The sequence below is a fragment of the Taudactylus pleione genome, unplaced genomic scaffold (genome assembly GCF_031769625.1).
Source record: "Taudactylus pleione unplaced genomic scaffold, aTauple2 ptg001027l, whole genome shotgun sequence".
NCBI lineage: Eukaryota > Metazoa > Chordata > Amphibia > Anura > Myobatrachidae > Taudactylus > Taudactylus pleione.
Window position 1 is genome coordinate 3,846,647 of NW_028285428.1, and position 15,082 is coordinate 3,861,728.

A 15,082-nucleotide genomic window follows, 5' to 3' on the forward strand; every position below is an offset into this window, starting at 1 on the left:
TATAGTGTAAAAACCAAAGTCCTGTTCTCTTAAAAACCATTAGCAACAAAATGCCATTATGTGCACCCCACAGACAGCAAGTGCACACAGTGCTACTATGGAAATAGTATGGTTTGATAGAACTTTGGTTTTCTTTAAGGCGGTTATCCACTAACAGATATACAAACGAGAGCACGATTACGACATTGCAATCGTGCTCTCGTTTGTATATCTAGTGATGTACCTAGAATGAACACTCACTCGTTCAGTCCAGGCACATCCCTCATCCCCGCACATGCTGAACCTGACGAGATCTTCAGGTTGGCCAGCATGTACGGGCGATGTCGTATGCGACCATCGCTGGTCGCTTCCGTCCAAAACATACCCGATGCATGCGCGACTTGCAAGCGATTGCACGATAACGACGTCGTTATAGTGCAATCGCTTGGTTAAATCGCTAAGTGGATACCCCCCTTTACAAACTACATAGCACACACACTTCCATAGATAAAGTAGAATATAACTGTACTTGGCAATCTACCAAATAAATAATTACAATGATATATTCTGGTAATTTAGCCTGTTACACAAGGTATTTCTGTATTTTGGGTGAACAGACAGCAAATATTGGCTGGAAACAATGTAAACTTACCGAATCCTCCGAAGTCGTCCAGAGTTCCTTAAAAGATACAAAATATATTTTACTATGACAGAAACATGATTGCCTTACATGTACAGTACCAGCATATAACCACTGACCCTGCACAACTTCTAGCTGTGTACAGGCATGTGCAGCTAGTGCTTGGCTAGGGGAGATTTGTATAAATCCAGCCTGGCTACGTCATAGCCTTTAACAGTTTGTACATACACAAGTTATTCATGCAGGATATCAGAAGTTATGCATTATATAGCCCATTTAAGGACCCACAGAAGCCTTGAGAATAGATATTCGCTGGGACAGGTCAGACACTAGTGCTATTTACCACCAATCACTGACCCCCTGTAGTCTCCAGCTGGCTAAAGGACATGTGCTGTACTTGCTGGGATAGGGATAACTATGCATGAAATACCCCAATATGGAACCTTCCAGATGGCTATAGACATGGGAATGGATGGGGAAAACTAAGCATAATATATCCCAATCTCAGACACTCCATACCACCTAGCTGGGTATATAGAGAAATGTCCCAAAGTACTCACTAACCCAACATAACATGGGAGGAGTACCACAGCAAAATAAGGTATAATCCTCATTGATAAATCGATAAACACAAAGAAAATATTGCAGTGCATGGAATCTCACTCCTTTAATTCACAAAAATACAAGATGCATGCAAATGTAAGCCACGATTATACTCTTATGAAAATTAGCCCCTAAAAAAATCATTCATCTGATCAGAAATTGTCATGTGCAAAGAAGCACACCAGGAAGAATACTACAAGTTTACTACATAATTGTATTTTCATTATGTTTATGGCAGAAGAAATATTTGCTCTACAGACGTAGATTCGTAGTCAATTGCCAGCGAAAAGTCCCGGAGTTTTCGCCGTCATCGCTAGTTTTGCCCGACACCCCCCAAAAGATGCACTGACATGGGGGATCACTATGTATACCCCCGAATAGCCCTGCAGAAGGTATTTGGGGTGCTTAAATGCTCTCAACTGGTGCTATTTAGCATCTTTGCTCAAGTGGTGAAGAATAGCATTTAGCAGTTTTTTTTGCCCAAAATAAGTAGTCCCAGGAAATTTGGGGTACATGAAAATGGTGCAAGCATAGTTAAAAATCGCTAAAGTGTTTTTTAAAAAAACTAAAAAACGCACCTTCAGCATGCACCTGCAATCAAAAAAAACACATGGAGCATACTTGGGGGATCCCCTGGAGTCTTTCACTAGTTTTTAACTTTGTCCCCCAACTTTGAACTTTTTCGCCCCCAAAACGAAAGTACTTTTTTGGGGGTGTTAAACTATTTCTTTTTTTTTTTTTGTGGACTGTACCAAGGCTGCAGGGGTGTTCCCGCAACTTGCACCTCAAACCCTGCCTGAAATGACATCACCGGCGAGAACTTTTCACCGATCTCGGCTTTTCGCCGGCAATTGAATACGGCCCATAGAACAAATCAGCTGAACAGACCAATTGGATGTTATGGCTAAACTCCTTAATTATCATATCAAGCAATCACAAAGGTCTAATGAGACTCACAGCATTTGCAGGAATGATGAGCTCTATTAACAGTACAGCAGTGCGGGACTGATATGTCCTGAGGAGAAACAGTAAGCGTACCTATGTATCCCAGTAGGGCCCTAACTGTGTGGAGTTTATATAATATCCCTGTGCTTACGTGGGCTTACTGCAAGAATAAGGGGGCACTTAGAGAAATATGCCCCAGTCTGGCCCTCTATAACCATGTGCTGCAGGAATGAGGGGCACTACACATCCCATCATTGGCCCTCAGGGTATATAGCCATGTGCTTCAGGAATGAGAATTACTACAGAGCACTACACACCCCAATCACTGGCCCTCTATATCCATGTGCTGCAGAAATGAGGGGCACTACTGAGCTTTGCACACCCTATAGCCATGTGCTGCAGGAATGAGGGGCACTAAGCATCCCATCATTGGCCCTCTGGGTATATCACCATGTGATGCAGGAATGAGAATTACTACAGAGCACTGCACACCACAATCACTGACCCGCTATAGCCATATGCTGCAGGAATTAGAATTACTACTGAGCTCTGCACAACCCAATCACTGACCCCCTATAGCCATATGCTGCAGGAATGAGAATTACTACTGAGCACTGCACACCACAATCACTGACCCGCTATAGCCCTGTGCTGCAGGAATGAGAATTACTACTGAGCACTGCACACCACAATCACTGACCCGCTATAGCCCTGTGCTGCAGGAATGAGAATTACTACTGAGCACTGCACACCACAATCACTGACCCGCTATAGCCCTGTGCTGCAGGAATGATGGGCACTACTGAGCTCTGCACACCACAATCACTGACCCGCTATAGCCCTGTGCTGCAGGAATGATGGGCACTACTGAGCTCTGCACACCACAATCACTGACCCACTATAGCCCTGTGCTGCAGGAATGATGAGCACTACTGAGCTCTGCACACCACAATCACTGACCCACTATAGCCCTGTGCTGCAGGAATGATGAGCACTACTGAGCTCTGCACACCACAATCACTGACCCACTATAGCCCTGTGCTGCAGGAATGAGAATTACTACTGAGCACTGCACACCACAATCACTGACCCGCTATAGCCATGTGCTGCAGGAATGAGAATTACTACTGAGCTCTGCACACCACAATCACTGACCCGCTATAGCCATGTGCTGCAGGAATGAGGGGCAGTACTGAGCTCTGCACACCACAATCACTGACCCCCTATAGCCATGTGCTGCAGGAATTAGGGGCAGTACTGAGCTCTGCACACCCCAATCACTGACCCCCTATAGCCATGTGCTGCAGGAATTAGGGGCAGTACTGAGCTCTGCACACCCCAATCACTGACCCCCTATAGCCCTGTGCTGCAGGAATGATGGGCAGTACTGAGCTCTGCACACCCCAATCACTGACCTCCCTATACCCATGTGCTGCAAGAATGAGGGGCAGTACTGAGCTCTGCACACCACAATCACTGACCCCCTATAGCCATGTGCTGCAGGAATTAGGGGCAGTACTGAGCTCTGCGCACCCCAATCACTGACCCCCTATAGCCCTGTGCTGCAGGAATGATGGGCAGTACTGAGCTCTGCACACCCCTATCACTGACACCCTATAGCCCCGTGCTGCAGGAATGAGAACTACTACTGAGCTCTGCACATCACAATCACTGGCCCCCTATAGCCCTGTGCTGCAGGAATGATGGGCACTACTGAGCGCTGCACACCCCAATCACTGACCTCCCTATACCCATGTGCTGCAAGAATGAGGGGCAGTACTGAGCTCTGCACACCACAATCACTGACCCCCTATAGCCATGTGCTGCAGGAATTAGGGGCAGTACTGAGCTCTGCACACCCCAATCACTGACCCCCTATAGCCATGTGCTGCAGGAATTAGGGGCAGTACTGAGCTCTGCACACCCCAATCACTGACCCCCTATAGCCCTGTGCTGCAGGAATGATGGGCAGTACTGAGCTCTGCACACCCCAATCACTGACCCCCTATAGCCATGTGCTGCAGGAATTAGGGGCAGTACTGAGCTCTGCACACCCCAATCACTGACCCCCTATAGCCCTGTGCTGCAGGAATGATGGGCAGTACTGAGCTCTGCACACCCCAATCACTGACCTCCCTATACCCATGTGCTGCAAGAATGAGGGGCAGTACTGAGCTCTGCACATCACAATCACTGGCCCCCTATAGCCCTGTGCTGCAGGAATGATGGGCACTACTGAGCGCTGCACACCCCAATCACTGACCTCCCTATACCCATGTGCTGCAAGAATGAGGGGCAGTACTGAGCTCTGCACACCACAATCACTGACCCCCTATAGCCATGTGCTGCAGGAATTAGGGGCAGTACTGAGCTCTGCACACCCCAATCACTGACCCCCTATAGACCTGTGCTGCAGGAATGATGGGCAGTACTGAGCTCTGCACACCCCTATCACTGACACCCTATAGCCCCGTGCTGCAGGAATGAGAACTACTACTGAGCTCTGCACATCACAATCACTGGCCCCCTATAGCCCTGTGCTGCAGGAATGATGGGCACTACTGAGCGCTGCACACCCCAATCACTGACCTCCCTATACCCATGTGCTGCAAGAATGAGGGGCAGTACTGAGCTCTGCACACCACAATCACTGACCCCCTATAGCCATGTGCTGCAGGAATTAGGGGCAGTACTGAGCTCTGCACACCCCAATCACTGACCCCCTATAGCCCTGTGCTGCAGGAATGATGGGCAGTACTGAGCTCTGCACACCCCTATCACTGACACCCTATAGCCCCGTGCTGCAGGAATGAGAACTACTACTGAGCTCTGCACATCACAATCACTGGCCCCCTATAGCCCTGTGCTGCAGGAATGATGGGCACTACTGAGCGCTGCACACCCAATCACTGACCCTGTGTGTATATATAGCCATGCCCCGGGAATAAAGGGACACTAACAGTCGCCCCGTGCCGCAGAAGCGCGGTCACCCCGGGTCGGCTCCATCTTGCGGCCTCCTCGCTTCCTGACCGCCGCCATTTGCTGCAGGCCGCACAGAGGAGGGGGGGGAGGGGGAGCCGGCGCCATCACGGCCGCTGCTAGGCCGCGGCGCTGGGGAAAAGCTCATCACAGTGCTAGGACCTTCCCGCTGGTCAACGGTCACTACAAGTCCCAGCATTCCTGTAAAAGTGACTCCGAGACAGGCTAAGGGCAGCTTCAGAGGTACATGCTGCCTATTCCCACCCAGCCGATTCCTTCCCTCCCTGGCAGCCAAACAATAGCCGCCCGCTACCACCGCTTCCCCAGCCTGCACTCACCTCCATTCCTGGCCGGGGCATGGCACCGAGCTCGCTCACACACACTACGACCTCCGGTGCCGCTGCAGCTGCTGAGGAGAAGAGAAGGGAGAGAACGGCTCACGTTCCACGCTCTCGTGACGGATGCTAGCTCCTCCCCCGTTCTTTCTGCCGAAGCGGCCCCGCCCACCCCAGGGTCCCGCCATTGTCCGTGGAGTCCGATGACGTCACGAACTGGCGGGCTCCTGCTACCAGTCAGTGTATAATATGCTGTATACTAGCCATGTATAACACACTGTGTATATCATGTACGTCACATCATGTGGTATACATTCACTTGTCATGCATCTGGCCTGTGCTGCAGCCTTGTCCCTGCATTCTTTCCTTGCTCCCAAACATTGCCAGGACATGCTGGAACTTTTAGTTCCACAACAGCAGCTGAGCCGCTTCTCAGAGCATCTCAGGCCATTTGCTAAATTATCAGTTTAATTCAGTACAAATAAAAAAAAAATCAAATAAATGATCGTTATCTCCAGCATGGTATATGTACAGTTTGTGGTACGTGTTAACCCTGCGTCAGGAGCACCTATGGGTCTCCCAGGTTCAGGCACAGTGCGCCTGACAGGCGCCTGTTATAAAATCGTCATTAGCACCTAATTAACTCAATTCTAACGCTCTTAAAGTGATCAGTGACCTTCTTTAGGATGTTCAAAGAGATAATATATGGAAAATGGATTCACAAAACCACATTTATTACCCTTAAAGCAAGTAAAACAAAAAATACATTTTAAGAGGCGCAGTGTGCCTAAGAGCCCGCTCTGGACAAACCTACATGTTTCCGCAAAATACCCACAACCTTTGTAATTTTCATTCATAAAATGAACAAAATACACAAAATTGTGAGAAAATAAAAAGAAATATGTACCTTCAAAAGTCGGATGAGTTCGGGCGCAGTGAGCCTGAGAGACCAGGAAGGTCACTACAGCACGCCACGCAGGCGGCGGGAAAACTGACTAGGGGGGTTTCAAACAGCACCCAGAGATAGGAAGGCACTAGGAGGGGCAGGCTGCTGCGCCCCCTTGCGGCGGAGAGGTGTGCGAGAACAGCTTTGTGGCACCTGTCAGGCCAGCTGCGCCTAATGCAGGGTTAATTATACCAGCGCCACATTGACCATCAACATACCTCCCAACTGTCCCACTTCTAGCGGGACAGTCCCGTTTTTCTGGGACTGTCGCGCTGTCGCACTGCGGGCCGCAGTGTCCCGCGGTGGGGGGAAGTTGAGGAGAGCACACCTGCTTGCAGAGCAGCGGGTGTGCAGAAGGTGAATAGATGCCGTGCGCATCGCACGGCATCTATTCACTAGCGTAGGGAGAGCCTGGGGGGCTGCCCAGCATCTCGGAGAGTGCTGGGCACGGCCCCTATAGTGACGAAAATGGGGGGAAGCCGCGAGGCTCCGTCCCCTTTTTGAAAGTCACGCCCCTTTTTCGGGCGCGCGCGCCCTGTCCCTCCTTCCCGTTTTGAAAAGTTGGGAGGTATGCATTAACGCTACCCCAAGCCAGTAACATCTTGTGATGGGCAACTCATTGGAGCAACTGGCTGCCAAAAGTCAGGTATAGGATGCATAACTTTCACTCCTCTACCAGCATCAGCCATGAGCTGTAGTGCTGGAGCTACCGCTGTCTGTCATAGATAGTAGACCGCATCTAGCACACTGACATATTGAGATATATTGATTTACAGTAATATATAGCACACATTTTCCACAGCACTTTATATAGATGCGTCTAGTTTACAACAAGTCATCATCAGTTTGTTTTTGCACCTTCCTTCACTATACTCTGTGTTCCTCAACCCGTTTTCTTGTTTACCTCTCCAGGTGCGAAAATAGGAATTAAGTTGCAGATATGCTCAAGTCAGTAGAGACACGTGTGCGTGCACCATCTTCATGGGGGTGTTATGAACAATTGTTATGCTACTTGTGTGTGTTACTGGGGTGGGGGGATCCAGGAAGGGGGTTTACATGACATTCGCACTGATCCTCCTCCTTTTCTGAATCCACCCCTGGTGCAAATAGGATGAAAGTGTCTGTGATGTATGTCTCTTCATATGGATGGAATTATGCTACTTTTCTGTGTACTTTATTTTAGTAATTTATGCTCATTTTGAGGCCATCTGTGTGTCAGCTCCACAGCCTATAAATCCCCTATTTCCCTAATACCAAAGTCTTTATCTGGACAGCCCGGCAGAGACAAACAAGAGCCTAGTGTAAAAGCCTTCGCTTTGTAAATAGGACCATAAATCAGTGGCTCCCAAACTTTTTCGAATCACGGCGCCTTAGAGTATCAGCATTTTTTCCATGGCACCCCTGGGCCAAAAGCTTCTTATTGAGAAATTCAGCAAACAGAAAAATGAATTAAATTGCGTTTATATGTGCGTCTAGGCATGTGACCTATTGGCAGTGTGACCAAGGAAGGACACTGGGGTCTGTAGCTTGATAGCTAGCATGATGTAAATAAATGTATTTAACCGCAGACAGTACACTTGGAGTACACTTGGTCCTGGGTGTGCAGGATGTTGAGTGAGATGCGCAGTAAAGGTGCTGGTGGCAGTTCGAGCACATGTGGTACAGCTTAACCAGGTCTTAGGTTCATTTAAAAAGGTAGAACAACATGGTGGCATAAAGACATAGGGATGAACATGTACATCAACAATAGTGGAGCAGCCTGGAGTGTAAGGGTATTGCTGTTGTAGTATGCCAGGCGGCAGGATGGAGTATTCCCCTGTGGTTAGTGGCACTATGCCCCTTAGTAATAGCAGTGGTTGTATAGGGTACTTGTGGTACTCTGTATGGCTCTTATGGCTGGGAGTCTCAGGGGCCAAGTCCATACACTGTGATTATTGACTATAAGTGCTGTGTTAAAGACTTCTCCTTTGTGAGAGGTTTGTTAGGTCCTTGTACTCTGAGAGAGGGAAATCATTTTGTTTAGTTAGAGCTGGATAGGCCAGTATTTGCTTTTATGTTTTGTTTATTTTTGTGCTGCTAATAAAACTAGCTGCGGATACTTGTACGAAGGCCCTGGACTGGTGTATTACTTTGTGTATGTGTGTGTAGCTTGTTTTTTATTTTTTTATATCTAAATTAGTTGATATAATGTATTTAATATTGTAACTAGATATTTGTATCCCCCATAGTAAGGTTTTATAAGGCCCCCATGTACTGCCCAAGGATGAAAAAAACACATGAGGCTTGGACAGGGTAAGGGCTTGCTGCTGCTGAATACCATCTGGAATATTGCCGTTGTTTTGGAGACAGCTCAGAGCTAGACAAGAAACATTGTGAAATTGTATATTGAACATAACACAATTGACACCAATTGTTCTTGAGTGGAATAAGATCGTCTCTTTAAAGGAACTTGATGAGGACATTCCAGACAGTGTAACACTAGCCCTGGCACAGACACCAAATCCCCCAACATTGTTACCTTAATTCACACCTTTACTGACTGCTCACTTCTGTAAGTCTTCATAATTTAACCATATATCTGGGTTTAACATAACCTCACACAGCTATTGTGGTGCAGTAGACTGATAAACCTGCCACAGGCACAGCTGTCACGATTCCTTATAGGATTATTATTATTATTCCTTGATTTATACAGTATTGCACCAACATATTACTCAGCACTGTACAATTGAAGAATGACTAATAGGTGGCCAAATTAAATTAACCTTTGTTTCTTTACGTATAAGACTTTTCTTGGTGGTGGGAGAGGATAGGCTGTTGGAATAAATATTTATAAAAAAAATGCAATTTACCCTGATTTTATAACTCTTCTCTCAGCTGCAGGACCAGTTTAACAATGTGGCTGTTGGGTCTACAGCTCCAGGCATCCACGTAACAATAGGCCCATCAAAATGAAGGCATGGTAATGAGCAGTCACCCATCTGGCCACAGGTTAGGCCATAAAGCATAAGTATTAAAATTGTATTTCTTTTTTCCTCACAAAATGATTACATTTATATATATTACACATTTTGGGAGTCATTGGGGCTGGTGGGCACTGTCCGCACCCACACAGCACTGGTCGCAACTTCTCACAATAGGCCCTTGATCATTTTCAGCTCCAGACCCACCTGGCCCTTAATCCAGCCCTACTCAGCTACTTTTACTTCATTAACACCGTGCGAAAAATATAAACAAAAATGTATACTTCAACCTCTAACGTTCACAAGCGTACCACACATGCTTACTTTATCTGAGGATTGATCTATGTTTTGGGCCATAAAATAGCTGCAGCTAAGACTACTGCTAACTGGGATTTATAGTGATGGCCTCTTAAGTTTGGGGCAGCTGTCACCATACTATGGGCTCTATTTATTATTATTATTATTATTATTATTATTATTATTATTATTATTATTATCCTTTATTTATATGGCGCCACAAGTGTTCCGCAGCGCCTTACATAGTACATAGAACATAGAACTAATAGGTGAACAAGAAACAAGTAACATACAGTACATTACAGTACAGGACAAGGACACAACTTATATACATTGCTGAAATAGTGATTAAAGCACTCACAATAAGCTGCCGGGAATTGGCGGTCCCGTGTTAGGTGCCCTAATGGGGAGTAGAGAGTAGAAGAAAATGTAAAGAGAAGCACATGAAGGAAGAGGTCCCTGCTCGTGAGAGCTTACATTCTAAGGGGAGGGGCAGACAGACAGGCGTGACACAGAAGGGGAGGGCAGACAGACAGGTGTGACACAGAAGGGGAGGGGCAGATAGACAGGCATGACACAGAAGGGGAAGATGGGAAGGAAAGAGCATGAGGTGGGTTAGGATGAGTGCTGGAAGGCCTTGATGAAGTAGTGGGTCTTGAGAGCCCGTTTGAAGATTTGTAGAGAGGTGGAGAGTCTGATGGGGAGAGGGAGAGCATTCCAAAGGTAGGGAGCAGCACGGGCAAAATCTCGGATGCGGGAGTGGGAGGAAGTAATCAGTTGGCAAGAGAGGCGGCATGCATTAGTTGAGCGAAGTGGGCGGGCGGGAGTGTGAAGGGAGAGAAGGTCAGAAATGTATGCGGGAGAGGATTTGGTGAGGGCTTTGTAGGCGAATGTAAGAACCTTGAATTGGCATCTGAAGGGGAAGGGGAGCCAGTGTAGGGCTTGAAGGAGAGGGGAAGCAGATGTAGAACGTCTGGAGAGGAAGATGAGCCGAGCAGCAGCATTAAGAACCGATTGTAGTGGAGAGAGGTGAGAGACTGGGAGGCCAGCTAGGAGAAGGTTACAGTAGTCCAATCTGGATATGACCAGTGAGTGGATGAGGGTTTTAGTGGCATCCTGGGTGGAAGGGTCTAATCCTGGAGATATTTTTTAGGTGAAAACGGCAGGACTGCGAGAGGTGCTGAATGTGCGGTTTAAACGAGAGGGAGGAGTCTAGGATAACTCCAAGACAGCGCATTTTGGGGCTAGAGGAGATAGTTGTGCCATCAATAGATAATGAAATTGTGGAAAGTGATGTAGTGGAAGAGGGTGGGAAGATGATCAGCTCAGTCTTAGACATGTTAAGTTTAAGAAAGCGCTGGGACATCCACAAAGAGACAGCAGAAAGACAGTTGGAGATACGGTTAAGGAGCTCAGGGGTGGAAAGGTAAATTTGAGTATCATCTGCATAGAGATGATATTGGAGGTCAAACGAGTTAATGAGTTCACCCAAAGAGGATGTATATAGGGAGAAAAGGAGAGGTCCAAGAACAGAACCTTGGGGAACTCCTACCTTTAGTGGAAGTGGAGGGGAAGAGGAGTCATGAGAGGACACAGTGAAGGAACGATCAGAGAGGTAGGAGGAAAGCCAGGAGAGGGCAGTGTCACGTAGACCGAGAGAGTAAAGGATTTGCAGGAGGAGAGGGTGGTCTACAGTGTCAAATGCAGCAGAGAGGTCAAGGAGAATGAGCAGAGAGTAGTGGCCCTTGGATTTGGCAGCAAGGAGGTTGTTGCTGACTTTCGTGAGGGCAGTTTCAGTGGAGTGGAGAGATCGGAAGCCAGATTGAATTGAGTCAAGGAGGGAGTGGGAAGAAAGAAAGGTGGTAAGGCGGTTGTAGACAATACGCTCAAGGAGTTTGGAAGCAAAAGGGAGAAGTGAGATGGGTCGATAGTTGGAAAGTATGTTAGGATCAAGGGTAGGTTTTTTAAGAATGGGGGAGACAAGAGCATGTTTGAATGCAGAAGGGACAGTGCCAGATGATAGGGAGAGATTAAGGAGGGGAGCCAGATGGGAACAGGCAGAAGGAGACAGGTGGGAGAGGAGACGGGAAGGGATAGGGTCAAGAGTGGAGGTGGAAGGGGGGGGAGGACCGGATGAGGGCCATGACTTCCTCTCCAGAAGCAGGGGAGAAGGATGTCAGAGTTGGTGAGACAGAAGGGGAGGGGTGGTCAGGGAAAGGAGGGGGAGGAGTGCTGAGGGTCTGATGGGATATGATGTCCTCACGTATGGAGTCAATTTTAGATGTAAAGTAGGTGGCAAAGTTGAGGGCAGAGAGCTAGGAGGGAAGGCAAGGAGGGGAAGGGCAGAGTAGGGAGTTGAAAGTGGCAAAGAGACGCCGGGGGTTTGAGGACTGGGAGGAGATGAGGTTCTTGAAATATGTTTGTTTGGAGAGAGACAAGGCAGCACTGTAGGAAGAGAGAATAAATTTGAAATGGAGGAAGTCAGCCTTAGAGCGTGACTTTCTCCACTGACGCTCTGCAATTCTTGAACACTTTTGTAGGTATCTGGTGCATTTGGAATGCCAGGGTTGTGGTGTGGATCTGCGAGGGTGAGTGGTTATTGCTGGAGCAACAGAATCAAGAGCAGAAGTAAGGGAGGAATTGTACAGGGAAGTAGCTTGTTCAGGACAGGAGAGAGAAATGATAGGGGAGAGAAGAGAGTTCAGCAGGGAGGAAAAGGCAACAGTGTCAATAGCCTCAATATTACGCTTAGTAATTGTAGCTTTAGGAGTTAGAGGAGGGGAAGGAGAGAGGGATAGGTTAAAAGAGAGAAGGTGATGGTCAGAGAGGGGGAATGGGCAATTGGAGTAATCAGAAATATCACAACGGTGCGTAAAGACCAGGTCAAGTGAGTGCCCACTCAAATGGGAGGGTGAGGAGGTCCATTGGGCGAGACCAAATGAAGAGGTGAGGGTAAGGAGTTTAGCTGCAGAGGATTCTGTGGGAATGTCAATAGGAATATTAAAATCACCTAGGATAATGGAGGGAAGGTCTGAGGAGAGAAAGTGAGGGAGCCAGGAAGCGAAGTTGTCAAGGAATTTGGAGGGAGAGCCAGGGGGACGGTAAATGACAGCTACTCTGAGGTTTACTGGTTGGAAGAGGCGTATAGCATGAACCTCAAATGTGGGGAATGTAAGGGATGGTTCAGAGGGTAGTAGCTGGTAGGAGTAACTGGTGGCTAGAAGGACCCCAACACCACCACCATGGCGACCCCCAGGCCGGGGGGTGTGGGAGAAGGCGAGGCCCCCAGAGGATAGAGCAGCAGGAGAAGTGGTGTCAGAGGGTGAGATCCAAGTTTCAGTAATGGCTAGGAGATTCAGAGAGTTGGAGATAAAAAGGTCATGGGTGGGGACCAGTTTATTACAGACTGACCTGGCATTCCAGAGGGCACAGGATAGAGAGATAGCATTTGTGGGGGAGATGTGAATAAGATTATCCGGGTTGCTGTAACGTGGAGGTAAGCTTAATTTGGAGGACCGATATGAAGCGAGTTTAGTGATGGTGCGGGCACCTGAGCTAGAAAGGGAATATGTAGGAGGTGGGTAGGGAGAGAGATGTGGATGGCAGTGGGGTGAAGTGACAGGGAGAGGAGTGTAGGAGGAGGGTTTGGTGGTGGGGTAGTAGGACAGAGAGGGGGTAGAACAGGAAGAAAGTGGAGTAAAGGGAGAGGAGTGAAGAGTAGGCAGACAGAGGAGGGGGGAGAAGGGGAGGAGTAGATAAAGGGGAGGGGAGGAGGAGGGGGGAGAGATAAGGAGGAAAGGATAAAGGTGGAAGCAGGGGGCAGAATAGAGGATTAGGTAGAGACTGAGTGAAGGAGGGAGTTGACGAAAACCTTGTCATGGTGTTTATAGGTAAACAAGAGAAATGAAATTTGGAAATGTAAATGAGGTATGAGTGCAAGAGATTTGTAGGAATGCAAGTGAAAAAAAAAAACCAGTGATGTATCAAAAAACAGTGTATAAATATGTATGCAGATTAACAAGATTGTTATAGGGAGGATTAAAAGTGGGGTTCAAAATTCAAATGTGTGCAGAATATGAAAAATAATGCAGAATGTAAGCAGATAGAGGATGTGAGGCTATGCAAGAGAGCTGAGATAAAGGACAGTGTTTCAAAGTAGATAGATGTAAACTGACATGGCAAAAAGTACGATAAGCACTGAATTGTAAGCGAGAATCAGAAGGCCAGCATTATGAATAGCAATAGAAGTGTTCTTGCCGTGATTGTACAGGGAGTCTAGTTGTAGTCTGAGTCTTTAGATTATTGAGGTTTGTTGCTTGATGGACCTTTTCTCCTTCTGTTTCTCCTCTATTTACTACAATCTGCATTTGTAATGCAGATTGTAGTGTGATGTTACCGATTGAATTCGCATTGCGAATTCAGGCAATATCACAGGGATTTACTACAAGTCCCTTGCAGGGACAGAGCTTGTGATAAAGCTCTGTCCCTGCGAATCCCGTCCGGAGCCTTATCACGGTATTTTCGCCAAAAATACCATGATTAAGTGCCCGTGCATGCGCCGACCGGTCGCCGCTGCTACCCCCCCCACCGGCGCTAAACCCCGCCCCCGGTGCTAAACACCGCCCCCCGCGACCCCCCTCTTTTTGATTGAAAAAAGCATTCTTTATTAACATAAAGATAGCAAAAAACATACATAAATCACACATACAAGTGTACTGTGTCGCAGCACAGCTTAAACCCAATACACTATCAAACATAATCAAGCATACAATATAATGCACTGCAAAACATATAGCACAAGACATCCTATACTATACATAATGCACTGCACTATTCATTCAGAACTTAAACAAAGCAACAATCAACAAAGACTATGGGTGTGGAGGGTAGAGGGGAGGGGAGGGGGAATCACAGAACTGATCCCCCTCTACCTTACTTACACTTACCTGCATTCTCCAGGCCTCTGGTGATGTTCTCCATTCCTCCGGTCAGGTGATCTCCCATACTGCACTGGGGCCCGATCACCTGATGACCGGGCAGCAGGGCACTATGGGAGACCAACTGACCGGAGGGGAGTCATCACCGGAGGCCCGATCACCGGTCCCTGGAGTCAGGTAAGTAATTTTTTTTTTACAATTTTTTTTTTTTCTTTACAGTAATCAGCTTGCGGTCTGTTTAGACCACACAGCTGATTACAGGGACTGACTCCCGGCTCTGCTCTCCCCGTTAGAGCAGGGCAGGAGGCCGGTAACCGGGGGAGACCCTGGATAACGCCACCTCTAGGTGGCGTTATTATCACAGGGCTTTCCTCGATATTTTTTTCACATTTATTTTTAGTAACTCTGGTCGGATCACATTTCCCATTACAGTTATGGGAAATGCGATCTGCTTTACT

The 15,082-nt window shown here is 47.5% G+C and overlaps 1 protein-coding gene across 5 annotated transcripts in view; it reads right to left on the reverse strand.

The window, feature by feature from the left end:
- HNRNPA3 (heterogeneous nuclear ribonucleoprotein A3) overlaps positions 1-5,639 on the reverse strand; it is a 31,014-nt gene extending 25,375 nt beyond the window's left edge. For 4 of the 5 annotated variants that reach the window (XR_015874827.1, XR_015874828.1, XM_088461209.1 and 1 more), the window contains exons 1-2: positions 5,485-5,639; positions 632-658 (exon numbers count right to left, since the gene is read on the reverse strand). Coding sequence is in view for 3 of the 5 variants with exons in the window: in XM_088461209.1 (XP_088317335.1) it covers positions 632-658; positions 5,485-5,505 (48 nt within the window). In the remaining 2 variants the exon portion in view is untranslated. The remainder of the gene's footprint in view (positions 1-631; positions 659-5,484) is intronic. The other variant, XM_088461210.1, reaches the window with a different exon arrangement.
- Positions 5,640-15,082: the final 9,443 nt, after the last annotated feature.